General features: G+C 39.6%; 1 protein-coding gene across 2 annotated transcripts in view; it reads right to left on the bottom strand.

Annotated features, from left to right (window-relative positions):
- Nucleotides 1-15,919, bottom strand: part of stxbp5l (syntaxin binding protein 5L) — a 118,329-nt gene that overhangs the window by 93,487 nt on the left and 8,923 nt on the right. For both annotated transcript variants that reach the window (XM_054615401.1, XM_054615402.1), the window contains exon 2: nt 5,957-6,054. In XM_054615401.1, coding sequence (XP_054471376.1) covers nt 5,957-6,054 — 98 coding nt within the window. The remainder of the gene's footprint in view (nt 1-5,956; nt 6,055-15,919) is intronic.

The following is a 15,919-nucleotide window of genomic DNA, read 5'->3' as shown; positions in this document are numbered from 1 at the left end:
TCGTATTTCTTTCCCTTTAATCCAGGGGTTAACTGCAGGGTAGAGCCATTAATTCTATTACCGTGCACCCTACAAGGGTAAAATAAGGATATAGTGCAGTTTGTGGTTATGAGCAGCTTACTATTGCTGCTTCATCCATTTTCATTCTCACTACCAGAGCAGCACTTTTGCTTGCTCACCTATGGCGCCAGAGAAAGGTGCCTTTACTCTAGTTTACAAAAATAGAGGGCTGCAAATCCTATTAGGTGTAATTCAATTCAAGACCAAGTGAGTAGCTAGGTAGGACTTATGTATTTTTGTGAATATCAGCTCAACTTTTGAAATAGAGTTTGTGTTAACAGTGCTGAAAGCATAATTATGTAAATAGAGCATGGTATGTGTAAAAACATCAATCGTCATGATCTGGGTAGCATCTGAGTATGGCACTCACTGGCCACTTTAAGTAGTCGCTGAGCTATTGATGCAAAATAGTCATTATGTTTGCAGCCCGCTCTCACAGTCAGCAAAGCCAGTGACACAGTGTGATAACGATGAATGCTCAATTGATAACAATCTGATGCTCTTGTTTTACTAACTGGCACTGCAAAGCTGTTTATAAGATTGTGTGATTAATACTGGACAGTAACAGTAGGTGTGTTTACACCACGGGGTGACCTCTCATTGTCAACTCATTTTTCAAATCAGGTTTACTAATTGCTTGCTGCTGGTCATTGAGAATGTGGCTGCCGATGAGAGAATTTGTCCTCAAAAGTAAAGCTGCAGTCGCCCTCTTATAAGCAGGGGACTGTTGTCAACGCTGGCCAACTCGTCTCGATTACTCAGCACTGTCAACAGATTTATGGCAGGGGAAAAGTCTTGACAGTACCTTGAGTTGATAGAGGAGGACATGCAATATCAGCTTTAGTCAAGTGTATTGATATTTTCAGTGAGGATTTCACATCCAGAGACTTTATGAATCAATATCAAAGATATTTACCACAGCTTAAAGTCTGATGTTTCTTTATTATTCAGACTTTGTCGCCAGTTTATCATATGAATTTACACTAGCAAAAATGAATGCAGTCTAATGCGACAGCCTCAGGACCTGGTCATGTCTGAAAAAGACTGTGGCTATGATTTACAGATTTGCTGTTCAAGTGACACATCAATTTTAACCGCAAGGTGTATAAACAAGCTGTTGATATCAATATGAACCCTTGGTCTGTCCTTTTTCTCCCTCACTCTCACACTCAATCTTTCCCATTGCTCTCTGTGTTTTACCTCATTTTCCTTCTCCATTTCTCTGATCAGATTGACGGTTATGAGAACTGACTGTCTATCAGACTATGGGCAATTCTATTACCTGAACCCTTTATTGAAACTACATCCTCTTTCACTGCGCCGACACACACACACACACACACACACACACACACACACACACACACACACACACACACACACACACACACACACACACACACACACACACACACACACACACACACACACACACAAACACACTGGCACATTTGTGCAAACAGTACTTACAGAGGTAGACGGGACAAATAAATGCACACTCAGCATGCAGGCAATGTTTAGGCACAGAAATAGAGAAGGAAAGGCATGAAAACCCAGACATGCACTCATACACTTGTCTGCTCTCTCTTTCTTTTTATTTGCTTTCAATAAACCAAATCTCAGCATATTTTGGTAATCTACCCACAGGCAGGAGGAGGAGTGTCCTAGGAGCCCACTGCAGAGAGCCTCATTGCCAACCCACTGCGCCAACCCTGATGACATCGTCACTATGCACCATTCACTAGAGCAGGACCAGACCTACTGTGACACTTTGACACACTGCAGGCTTTAACAATACTGTTCAAAACAAATCATTATCCAACGGAATGTAACAGTCAGTGTGCACAGTGTGGGTGTTATTTTGTTTCTCGATCACTATGGAGGATTAAAGTTTTACTTATTGCAAAAATCATACTTGGAAAAAATGATTTGTCATGAGGGAAATACACATGACACAGAATATTACTTAAGTTTACGAGACAGGGTCATGTTGTTTCTTTTAAATTTGGATCAGGAAATACATAAACACACACCCACTTGATGAGTTTGTTTTTTAAATCTTTTGGTCTATTGTTTTATTAATTAATTACTTGCCAGGGGGTTCTTTGTGCAGCAGGATTCTTTGTCATCAGGAAACATGTAAACATAAAACTCAAAACCTTGTAAATGGTTCAATGCTATTTGGCAAACTAATGCTTATAAAGATGCTCACTCGTTTATTTCTATGAATGACTAATATAAGTTTATATTATTAAAGGCATAAGCCTTTGTTAAATTTATGATGTACCCAATGTGATCATAATGAGCTTATGCCTTGTAACATCCTTTGAGAACTAAAGCCTTATTTCAGACAACACTAAGCCCTGTCAACTCCACATCCTCTCACTTTTGGGGACTTAATTCTATCATGAAAGAAACTTAAACAAATAAAGTGCATAGCAATGCATTATCAACTAGTAAGTAGATTTCAATACACAAGTCTATCCAAGTCCAAAAGTAATTAGGGAATTTCAAAGAGTGCAATGGTAATTTGACAACTCATTCATAGGTTTCATATTTGAAATGAAAGTGCAAGAACTGTGTAGAGAAATACATTTCTCATCAAAGAACCCTATGAAATAAGTTAAAAATAACAATGTGCATTGCTGCTTCTTATATCTGCTTAAAACAGTATGTGGCGAAACAAACCACAATGTTTTTATGAAAACAAATTAATTTTGATCGAGTAATATAAGGCGAGGCCACAGGTTTCGACATGTTTTCAGCTAGGGCTGTGGCGGTGAAGGAATTATGTTTTAAATTGAAATGCTTTGGTTGCTTTGATATGGAATATACGCATAAGTAACAATGTCAGCACAAGGTAGAGTTACTTGCTCTGGATGAAGGGAGGTCTGAAGCACGTAGGGAGACCGAAACTTTTGCTCTGTGTGTATCCATTTCTCCTAACACAAAACGTTCAGCGCTGAGTGGAGAATAGACACTAAGGGCCTCATCACACTGCTGGCTTTTGTAGAATAGTGTAAATATGCAGCACTCCCATTACAAAGATTTAAAAAAATAAAAAGTGAAATGGGTGAAATGTGTTGTTAATGGGCGGGCCCTAGAGTAGGATTGTCCTCGACCCACAAGGCCCTGGGCTCGGAGCAGCCACTTGACCTCTGTGCTAAAGATGCTAGCGTAGCTAACTAGTTTATTTGCAGCCATCCCAATACAGCCGGAGGAACAGTCTCTGACAGGCATTATCTGATGAGTGAATTACGGCAGTATCAGAACCCAGTACCATTTTTAGACCGAATCGGTCACAGCTCATATAGCTCAGAAGGGGTGCTGTAGTTGTATCTAGATTAATCCACTAGATAAATCACAGAAACTTCAACTGGGACCAGAATCCAGATTATTAACAGGTTATTGACTGAATGTTTTTCTGACAAATCAACCACACTAAGATATATTGATCACTCTTCTGCCTACTGACACACACAAACACGCATACCGTACATACACGCAAGAACTGCACTCAAGGAGACGTGCATGCCTACACACCACACACTGAAAAAAGCCTCCTTGCACAGAGATCCCACATTACGGCAGTCCCACAAAGTCGATCAATAATGTCATCCGACTGTTTAACTACATTATACAGACTTCTTAACTGGAACATAATAAAATTTCTGCCAAATAATGGTACCTTGCTACAGTAGAAGGCAGTGTCTGTCTATGATATTTGGTTAGTCACAGCCGACAAATAGAAGACGAAGAGACAGGGTGCTAGCTTGAAATTGCTTGATTTATACGCTGCTCCACCCTGGGGAGACTGGGTAAAAAAACTGAAAATCTGGTGAAATTACAAATATCCTTGGTTGGTTGTGTGTGCAACAATAACATAGTGTTGATGACGAATAATAGCAAAAGGCAGGACGTACTATTGTACCATTTAAGAAGTAGGAATGGAGCATTAGAAATTCCTGCAATGTCTACCATTGTGCAGCTACAAAGGAAGGCACATGGAGAGGGGACAAGCTTTAGAAAAGCAATAGAGGAAAAAAAAATCAAAGAGATACCATGACAGAAGATGGCAGGTAGACATTTAAAGCCCTGGGAAGAAAAGGAACAACATTCAGAGAGGCTGTGAAGGACAGAGGAAGGAAGAATTGAATAAATAAGCAGGAATAAGGGGGGATGGAGGTCCTCTAGACAGAAAGTGATGGAGGGCGAAGCTGAATGAGAAACAGCACAATAGGGAAATGTGTGTATGTGAGAGCATCCAGTTGAAAGAGAAAGAGAGCGAGATAGAGAGAGAGAGAGTCAGTGACAGGCCACATGGGAGCAGATGAAGGTGTGTGCAGCATGTCAATACAAACGCTAAGTCACTCAAGGGCTTCCATCCAACTGAAATCTCAGCCTTGCTTCACAGTCATGCAGAGAGAGCCTCCTATTCTCCATTTATTTCCCTCTCATTCAAACAATGTCACATCTTCCTCTGTCACTTTCTCATGTTTTCTCTGTTTCTTTCATCAAATAAATCACTCCGTCTGTCCATCTTTTACCCAAGCAGGATTCAGCAGTGCAGCTGCTGCAGCGTCAATAATTGCTCGCTTCCCTAAAGGCATACTGGGAACCCTGGGTATTTGTGAGGGGGTAATCTCCTACCTGGGTTGCACTCACACGTCCTCTCCCATCCCTGTGACCGGGTGACCCGGGGATGGGCTGTTGGATGGACATTTCTGAGCCTGTGACATGACAGCCGAGCATCAAGACATGACAAGGCTGAAAGAGGGATGAGAATTAGAGGAGAAGGGGGGGGAGGAAGGAAGGCCCCTGCATGGAGACACACTATAGCAGTGCCACAGGTTTGTGTAGGAGTAGATCAAACTTTAGCCCCTTTCACACAGCCTGTTCAAGGCGGGACTGTTGCGCCATTATTCCATTGTTATTCCACCGCTTAGCCGGCAGCAGAGGTAGACAGAACGGCAAGGCAGAACATGTGTGACGTGTGTGACGTTTGGATGGTGTGTTATTCTTGAGCCCCAACAATCGGGATATTTAAAAAAAAAAAACACTTGGAGCTGTTAGCAGCTAACCTACAGCAACCAAGACGTACAGGGAATTGGGGAGACAACGAGGTCCAGGAACACCACGATATTCAGTTCACCCGCCATTCTTTTTTAGTATGCAAGTTGCTGTTCAACACTAATGTTTTACATTACAGTAGATTCTGACACTGTTGTGTATAATGATACGCCTCTCTTGCTATCTTGATGCTGGCCTGTTATCTGAAATCACACACTGGGGCAGCATTCTGCCTCTGTTGTTTGGTTCAGTCTGAAAAAGCAAATCCGGCGTAACGGCAGATCTTATCTCTGAATTGAGCTTATGTCCGTGAACAATACTGTTATTTCTCCTGATACTACTTTATTTCATGGATATTTACAAATAAAGTGCTTTTGTAAGAAATCCTTTTTTTTTTTTTTTTTTTACAATCAAAACTTTAAATGATGAAAGCACATGCAAATGACAAGGTAGTTTAGTTTTGTGATTTTCACAATTTCTTTTTGATTGGAAATATTCATTATTTATGCTTATTATAATAAAAATAATGATTTGAAATAACCTGCCTAACTTTTCCTGCATAATAAAGACCACCAAAAAGATTACAGATGAGATGAAATATTTTATAAAGTGACATATTTTTAGGAATCAGAGCAAGATAATGCCAGCTCTCATTAAATGTTTAACGGGATAAATTGTGTTTGTTTTTTATAATGTACAATAATAAACAGAGGCAAAGAGTAAGTAATGTATTTACTATAAATATGTATTCATGTATGTGGTATTTACTAGTATGTCTCCAGACAAGAGGAAGGGAGGAAGAGAGCTGATGAGGGTTAAAGGATACATCCGTATGCCGCCTGTTCTGGAGCCAATGGCCAGGATCTTCTGCACGGGGTCAAAGGCCAAAGCAGTGGGCTGGTAAGGAAAACCATGACGTACAGTCTGCAAGGAAAGACACAGAACAATATGTTAATTAAAATAGATACATTTTAGGATCTAGGGTAATCAAATTATTTTGTCTGCCTCTATGACATTTTTCTCAAACTGTGACCTTTAATTCTGTTGGAAAAACAGTATCTGTATCAATTGAAATTCTATTTTTTTGATGTCAAAACTGATGATGTCAAGGATATTGTCAAGGACACGTTTACTCTTCGTTGTCATCAAACATTTGGTCTAGTTTTTGTTACTAACCACTTTGCTGTAAGCCAAAAAACAAAGACTTGAAGAAAAAAAATGTTTCCTGTCACATTGTCAAGTGTCGGATTGCTGTTGTGACATCAGACACAGATGTGACCAACAAATGCATCCATACATATTGTCCTAAACACACATACCTACATCTCACCTGTATTTGCACATTGGTTTAACACTTATTCATACAGAACACATTAATGATACATCCAAATTTCCACAAACTGAAAGCTTGACAAGATCAAAAGTCTCCTATGGATAAAACACGTAGACCTCCTACTGTGTAATTCGTTAAGAAACTTCTGTTAATATTGCATCTGGACTTGTAAACTAGACTCATCATATGCCAAAGCCTGACTAGGCATAACGTATCTGTCTCTGAGATACATTGCATGCACTGCGGCTGTCTGCCATTAGTGATGTTTAATTTCCCAGCAGTGCCTCACCTACAGTTATCTGCTCTGGAGTGATGTGGAGACACGGCTCACCAGCGTGGATAAAGATGTTACAGGAATCTTACAGTGTTACCAGCAAAAAGCAGTATGAGAAATTACTATTTTAAGCACTGTAACAATGTTACAGATAATAACGTTATATGTATCAGATTATAGTTTAATTTTCTTTAAATAACTGATGACTACCCATACCAGCAACACTGTCTGTCACAGCAGTCCTGCTTTGGCAAGGTAATGACACAAAAATAATACACATATGTCCAGTCTACATGTATGTTTAACAACCTTAACATTTTTTTTTGCTAATAATCCTACAGTAATGATGATACATAAGTGCCTGAATCTCAAATTAAAGGAATATTGAATGGATGAGCAAGGCCACCACAGAGTCTTTTGACTTCATGTAATCCCTAGGAAACCCACCTTTCCCACCTTCAAACTGAACAGATGTCTGATCAGACACAACTGAAAACACCTGTGTAGGTGTGCAGGGCCTCCAATGAAAACAGTGGAAATTAAAGCTTATGACTGCATACTGCATTAGTTCTCAGAGAAGGCCAATAACTATCATGAACGAATATTTAAAAAAGGCTCAATATTTCATCTGGAAAATTCCTAAAAGAAATCGGTCAATAATAAATCTCCTGTTCTGAACCCCTGATGAAGTCATCAGTTGCTCACCCATTGTTGCCAGACTCCCCCACCTCATCCCCATCACAAACACCTTTGTTTAGCTGCCTGAATTGTCGTAACGAGGGTTTTGTGCTCTCGTTAATACTGTAGAGGAGGAATTTGAAAAGATAACATGAGAGTCTGGGTATTAACTAAATGGTTATAAAACACAGAATGAAATCACTTAACGGTGATCAGACTCAACAGAGGAAAAAAGAGAAACCAACACAGAGACACACTGAATTGCACTACACCCACTATGCTGAGTGTGCTATATGTGCTATATGTGTGCATGCTTTGCAGTTATTGCCCATTCATAAACAGTAAGCAAGCGCTTTTGTGTGGGAGTCAAGGCTATATGTTCATAATTATCATTATTTAGACATATTGCATATTTATGAGTGCATTAGGATGGTGTAGGGAATTATAAATTTACATTATATCTAGCGAGGGCACAGCTGTAGCATACTAATTACTACCTAACCTTGAAATATATATATATATATATATATATATATATATATATATATAATATATATATATATATATCAGTCACTTGGCTAATACCTACACAGCAGGGTTCCACTGCTACATATAAGCCAATGAATGCCTTGCATACAACCTTTATGGAAGAGATAAAATACAGTAAACATAGCATGGTGGCGTCAATGGAATCTGACTTTTTGATTAATCACATCTGCAACTAAAATGTAACTCAGTAGAAGGCAGATCTCTGCTAGGTGGTACAGCTATTAACACTGCTGTATTATGTGATTGAATGAATACAACCAGGGCTGTAAAGACTCATCAAACTGACTTCATTCAAACAAGTGGTGATGTTATACAAGGTTAAAAGAAATCAATGGGTTCGAATTCGTAGCAGCGGCTGAGTGGCTGCAAGTTACAGTAGTGTACACACTGGTGGTTCCATTAGCTGTTAGCGGTTAGCCTAACACACCGTCCAGAAAAAAGTATATAAAAGTGAGCTGGAGAGCATCGGCTGAGAGGTACTCAGCCGTGTGGGTGCTGGTAGCTCCGTTAGCCGTTATCCAAGCACAACATTCAAAACAATATCAGTGTGCAAACAGTTTCCGCCCCACTGTGTCTCTGGACGCAGAATAGCAGCTAGGGGTCAGAGATGCACTCAGCTGTGTTAACACCCACCCCCCCTACTAGCTGGGCCAGGTTAAAAGTGGGGAATGAGGAGTGAGCAGGCAGTCAATGTTTGTATAAAACAAGGTGTTTTGAGACAGTGTGAGTCGCCACAACCACGTTGGGTCCTTGAGCACGCAGCCATACCTGGGGCACCCAAAATATTATGCAGTTCGCTGCATAATACACACACACACACACACACACACACACAAAGAACTGAACACATAACCTCTTCACAAGCTTTAACCTGATGGAAATAATGAATCAACTGTGGGTCAATATAGATTTGAAAAGCCATACCTCGTTAATAAACATTTGCAATGTTTCATCTTGTTCCCTGTGAATTCTGTTTTGAAAGTACATAACATATCCAATTCCTCTTTTTTGTAAAAATTGGATCACACAATACCACCACCGTCCCAACACGCATTCACATAGAGTTAAACTTTTGTAAGATGGCATGGCTTTGAGATTAAAATTCTCCTCCATGATTTTATGTATACTGGCATGAACCAGAATGTATGCGTGGGACTTCAAGCTAGGGTTCAAAAGTATGTGGGACAAAGTTTGCAGAATGGGCAGCGACACAGGCCTTCACCCTATCGTTAAGAATCACTTGCCTTTACCATCACCCCGATTTGATGAAGAGGACAAAGAGGAATGTCACGTGTTTATATGAGTTATCAGGCACTGAATGTTTGAGCAGCGATCAATAAAGAGAGCTGCAGGCAATAAAAGCAATGATGATTTAAAAATGAAACTAAAAAACACTTTTTCTGCATCAGAAAATGAAAGAAGTGGGTAGCTCATACACTATTCATATACAAAATCATTCATACACACACATACTGAAAAAACACACACATTTAGGTTCAGACACACACATTCACACATCCATCCTCCAGGTCTTACCACCAGTCCCCTTCAGGTTCTCTAGCCTAACTCTGTTACACTGTTGCTGGGAGACAGAAGATCCACCCCACACATATACAAGAGAGCCACGAAGAGAATGAGAAACACATTTACTCTGGTGAATCTCAGAGCTGCTCATATATATTTCAAAGCCAAAAGCCATAAAGACATTTTCTCTCTCTTTCAGTGTGTGTTTGAGTGTCTCTCTCTCTCTCTCTCTCTCTATAACAATCTAATAAAGACTGTGTTTTATTCAGTCAGAAATCTTAAAGTGAACCTATATGATCAGTCCTGTGTCAAAAACAGCCCAATGATTAACCACGGAAAATAAACACAAAGGAATGATTAAATGGGCATTAATGCTGTTGAAGAAGCGAAGACGTAGCCTACATTTAGCAACCGGTCAGCCATGCAGCTACTATTGACCTGCAGCTAAGGACCTGCGTTATGGCTGCCGGAGGCTGCATTACATCAACTCCGCTCCCCATCCACATCCTCCCCCTTTTCTCTCTCTCTCTCTCTGTTGTGTTGCTTCTCCCCTCTTTACATACACAACATTTTATGCACTGCACACAAACCTAGTGTTTAATCAGAACCCCACACCGACATCCCCACCCACCGAAGACTAATGCCACCCACCAATCCTCTAATGCCACCCACCAATCCTCTCTCTCCACATAGTGTTCAGCTGCAGAGCTGGTCTAGACCCCTAGTTCTATAAATAGCAACCAGCAAACATGTCTTCCACTGCCAGCAAATTGTGCATTGAGCAGCTTTATCTCCAAGCACAGATCGACACGGTGAAATATGACATTAGAATTTAATGGGATTATAGTAATTGTCCATAACATTTAGGTAAAAAAAAGCTATATATGCAGCTTATTCATCATGGATTTCTTTTCACATTTTCTGTTACCATATGGTATTCAGTACCAGCTCTCTGCAGCGTGTGCAATTTTCTAACAAAGCGAGTGTGTGAATGCATAAATAAATAATTATAAAGAAATAATAGCTAAACTCTAAGACTAACAAATCTGTTTTCTGAAACATCTATCCTCCTCATGCTTCCTTATTAGCAAAGACTTATATATGTTAAGGATGATATGTTAAGGTAGCAGGCCTGGCTTCACATCTTTAGGGAGTGCTGATCATTGCTTTTGCCAATACGAAAAAGACAAACGTGGTCAGTGTACCATTATATTAGCCGAAACTAATTAGCAATAATGCAAGGAGCTACAGCAAACAACACTTGGTTGAAGTCTAGCTTATGTGCTTTCTGAGCGCCGTGTCTGTACTTGACACGTGCAAAAAGATTTATGTCATTTTCTTATCTTTTCTAACACTGCATCTCTGTGGCTCTTCAGAGCTACTTAGAGACAGGGGGTCAGCGAGTTCAAACTGGCTGGACTTGATTGATTCACTGCATCGACCCCTTCAATATGGCACACTGCAGGACCTCAGCAGATGCTGTTGTGGTGGGATATAGGAGCAGAGCACTGAGCAGACTCTACGGCTTGACCTTAATGGTGCTTGGATACATTCCTCTACACAACATCAAATGCACAGGGTGAGCATTACGAAGACAGCAAAGATAAATGGAGGAATGGATGAAGAGGCCACTTGTGATGTGCAGTTTGAAGCAGGAGTACTGCAAGTGGTGAATAATGCATAGTGATAGAAGCATGTATGTGGCAGGGAATGTAAATGGAGAGAAATGTAACGTTACTGTATATGGGAGGCCATAGTCTTACGTGTAAGTTAAATGTTGTTTCTTGTAAAATATTGAATTAGCTAATGAGGTCACCATATTGTAACCTAGCTCTGGAGTACAACAAGCACACCCACACTAAAATGGCTTGTCCCTAATTAAGAAAAGACACACATGTTAATGACAATGAAGAAGTCAGAGGGACAATGGACATTTAATTCATATCCAAAACGTAGTTTGTTTAATTAACAGCAGGTGTGGTCAACTGTTTCAAAGTGCTATCGGTTTTTAACATTTATTGTTAATGTTAAGCTAACGTTAGCTTCAGCAGGTTGGATATTGGTCTGAAAACAAGCACACATCTAAACGCAAGCTTAACGTGACATTATGTTTAATCTAACACTGATGTTGAAATGTTTGGTCATTAACCGTTAGCGTTAAAATTCATTGCAGCTCGTCATTCAGCATTTTGGACGGGACAACTCTGGTTTTTAAGATAACTTTGACATAAGTTAGCTCTCGGCTGTAAACAAACATTTATCTAATTTAACTATCCAGACCATATCTGTGTTAAAGACGTTGAGAGACACCTTCTTTTCCCTCGGTGACACCAAATATGAAAACAATGGCCAGAAGATAATTAGCGATATGACCCTTTAAATGCGTGCATCTCCTTCTGAGCTCACGCAGCATTTTAAGGTGGGTTCACAGGGTTCAGGCGCGAGCCGTAATAATGTGATGTTTCCCATAAGACACAGCGTTTTTATGACGTTTTCAGCTTCATTGTTGTTACTCTACTGTGATAGGCTGGCGACCTGTCCAGGGTGTACTCTGCCTTCGCCCATTGACAGCTGGGATCGGCTCCAGCACCCCCGCGACCCTTAACTGGATAAGCAGGTTACGGAAGATGGATGGATGGATGGATGTTGTTACTCTACATTCAAAAATATGATCATGCTCTATGTAATAGGAATCGAGACCTTATGAGTCTAATACATGAATAAAGAAATTTGAAAAGTTGCTTGAATGAGGAATGAGAAAAGGACTCAACCTTCTTTTTGCAAAATTAACAATAAATGGGGAAACATTGGGTCAAAAATTCTGACTGTATTCATTGAACGGATAGCATCTGTGTGAACATTTTATAATCAATTTACTAGGGACAAAACATCTAATAAATTCAGTCCAACATTGCTGTTAATAATAGCAAAAATCACTTTCCAACGATGAAATGAGCTGCGACACAGACTTTTAATATAATCAAAAACGCTTCTGTTATGAGCATTATTACAAGAATGTTCTTCGAGAATCTTCCCCATGCCACAATCTATGAATCCCTCCTAAGAAAGGTTCACATTTTTTAACCCTCCCAAAAGGTGAGGTGTGTAGGGCAGATGATTACCATGTCAGCGCGTTGTGTATTTGTATTTAATAATAACAAGAAGATGCTTTCTCAGATCCCTGTCCATAAAAACAAAATGCTGTGCTGTTGATCAAGCAAATCATTTTTGTGTGATCACAAGATCCCTTATGTATGGCGTTCATCTCACTTTTTGATCCCTGGTCCATGATCACATATCTTTATTGAATTGAATCTCAATATAAACATATGTAAATTGTATGTAAAAGCAATGTTCAACAATCCAGAATACTTCTATCAGTTTGAAAACTACAATATTGTTTTACTGAAAACATTTATTGAACTGACATTAAAATATTTAGCTCTAGTTTAGACCTATATGTGTCACAAAAGATTAGTCTAGATGAGTGGGAAAGCCCACATGTCACCGGTAATCAAATGGGAAGGTTTCAGTGTTGTCATGACAACACTGTATGTAAATCCACAAGGGCAATCAACCCTGAATCACACAAAGTAGAAAACTGTCCTCTGTTGATTGAAGTGCTCTGCACATCTGGCTACACACCTCAGTAAGTGATGTTAGAGCAGCTGTTAAATTAGCCCACATCCACACAGTGTTGTACAAGAGGGAACCGCTTTTAATTAAGCAATTCAATATTCTATATGGAATGTATTTTTCTGTGCTTTAAGGTTGTTGTTTTTCACATATAGCCCAACAAACATGGGAATTATATCATCTAATTCAAGTTAGAAGGCACAAAAAGTACCTTATGTAAATTCAATTTTCACACATACTGATTTATACAATTATTAGAGCACAGACCAAGCAACAAATTTAAGATTTAACGGAGAAAAAAACTGTTGTGGAACAGTTGTTAATAGACGGAGAGTTACAGGTTTACAAGGGTGAATATTAATAGCGTATAATTATAATAATTACAGTAAGAGCAATGCAAATGCTTGGTCTGTTTTTCTCAACAATGTGTGATTCAGTCATTTCATCTTTCTTCAGTTGGTGGCTAACATGCTTTAATATCACTTACATTACAAGTAGCTGGGTGAAGTGTCAGTTTAATAAATGTGATGTAATATGATATAATACATGCAGTTTGCCTTTGTGAGTGATACGTGATGCCTGTGTGCATACAAACTGTGCCTCTGCTTCACGCAGGTGTTGTAACACCTGTCCCCTCAGGCTAAACATCAGGACGAGAGACACGGTGCAGATAAAAGTAGAGTATTCCCATCACATACATCTACTCCAATTCATAGAGACGTTATAAAGTCGGAGCGCCCATCAAACAAACAAAGATACACGAGGCTTCCCCCCCAACCGTGTCTGAAGAGAGATATTTTGAGGTTGCTCTAAAATTCCTTTGATCTAGGCAGGAGCGGCCAAAAAAAAAGAGGCAAATCAAAATGTTGGTAAGAGCGAAGACGTCTGGGGGAGGAGTGGAAGAGGAGATCAGGGCTTTCTGAATGTGATAAAATGAGTTGAAACACACGGCAGTTACACAACACAGCAGGATACGGTTCATTTCTTGTCAGAAACACTCTTGCCTGTATTTTCTAACCAATTGTCTATCCTGTTGTTCAGATAGACTATAGATAGACAGTCTACCTCAGGGTCAAGGGCAATTTTATTGCTTATCTTTGCTTCTTATTTCTTTGCAAATTTACCACACAGTTAATATGAACACTGTCCAAACCTGTAAGAGTAAAATAAAAAAGGGATGCGCCTTCTAAAGCCTCGGGACAAAACAGTCTTTTGAAGTTGTTTTGTCATGGAACCTGCTAACTTGGAATATAGTTATTGAAATGAGATTGAACCAGCTGCCATACCCAATCCAGATGTCAAGCTGCAGCTTTTAACTAGATTTAACCCCATTTTTACATGGAAAGGCTATTTATTTATTTATAACCAAATCACCAAAACAGCTACTGGGAGATCTGCATGGCTTTATGGGATACATAGTGGATTCATATGTATTTAAACCTGCATTGACAGATTTTTTTATGTTTTGACTGACATATTTCCACCTCATCAAGTTGATTATAGGCCACTGATTTGGAGATGATTTCCTGTTTACACATCGGACAGACGAGGAGCAACATTAGCATGGCGCGGTGTTAATGTCTGATATTGTTTGTTCTTTTAGCTCCGTTTTGGTCTCCTCTATCCCCTGAGGGAAATATGTGGGTTTTGTCTGATCTTTTTTTGCAGAAAATTACTGCTGGAATCAACGCTGATGAAATCTGTGAGAGTGAACAGAAATGAGGTGAGTGGAACTACAGTGCCAGGTGATAATTATCTATTGGTTCATTATATGAGTGAAACCAATATTCATTTGACATAAAAAATATTAATTCTAGCATTTATAAGCTTCTTCCCAGTCACGGAAAGTAAAAACTTAACTGTTTGCCCACTAAATAGTTTGCAGAGCACCAACAACCAACATGGCAGAATGTGCAAATAGAAGACTTGCATTCATCACTGAGGCTGATGCAGGTCTTATAAGCACTTCCTCCATGCGCTTGCTGCACACACAGAACAGCACATGAATGTGAACAGGGTGAGAATGCAGTGTGAGAGCTCTGAAATATGAAAACGAATGAATGAGCCTGGGTAAGCTTCCCTCCCTGCTGACTGTAGCGGGTTCATTTGTATGACAGTTGCAGACGACACAGTGTTATGTGTGTGGCCAGAGAGAGTGGGGGAGAGACACTTATATGTATGTATATATGTATGTGCAGCTTCAAAGTACTGTAAAATTGTATATTTTATAATTATGTACAAGTACATAACCACACATGGACAAATGAAAACACTTCAGTTTTTTATCTTGAACACAAACCCTTTAAGGATCAAATGTACTAAATGTTAAGCATGTGTCTCTTCAGATGAAAGCGTGGGCTTAATAGCCAAATACACATCATTTCTATTATGCAAGCGCTAAGCACTATTTTGTTTGGAGGGTGTGGAAGAGGTGATTGTTGTGATTGCACGCTGTGGCTTCATGTCGAGCTTTCATGCAGACGTGGGGTCAGAAACCAGCCATGTGTGGATGTGCTGTATATGTGGTTTAACCTCCTAACCGCAACAGCAGGCGTATACGCCAATCAGACTTGGTATAAGCATCATGCCTTAGGCTTGATAGACAAAATAGTCACGTGTTCCTGCCCACAACATTTTAATGTAAAATGTCACTGCCCAACTCATGATCACTGTGAAGAGCCCACATCCTAGTATGGTTGATTTTCAAAACAAAAGATTGAGAAACAGGAGTTTCCTAATATTATCTTTCTTTATTGTAAAGTTTGAATAGGTGCCTGATTTTTTTTATGCCAGTA

Source organism: Anoplopoma fimbria, chromosome 16, assembly GCF_027596085.1.
Source record: "Anoplopoma fimbria isolate UVic2021 breed Golden Eagle Sablefish chromosome 16, Afim_UVic_2022, whole genome shotgun sequence".
Lineage (NCBI taxonomy): Eukaryota > Metazoa > Chordata > Actinopteri > Perciformes > Anoplopomatidae > Anoplopoma > Anoplopoma fimbria.
This window is presented reverse-complemented; position numbering and strand designations above follow the sequence as displayed.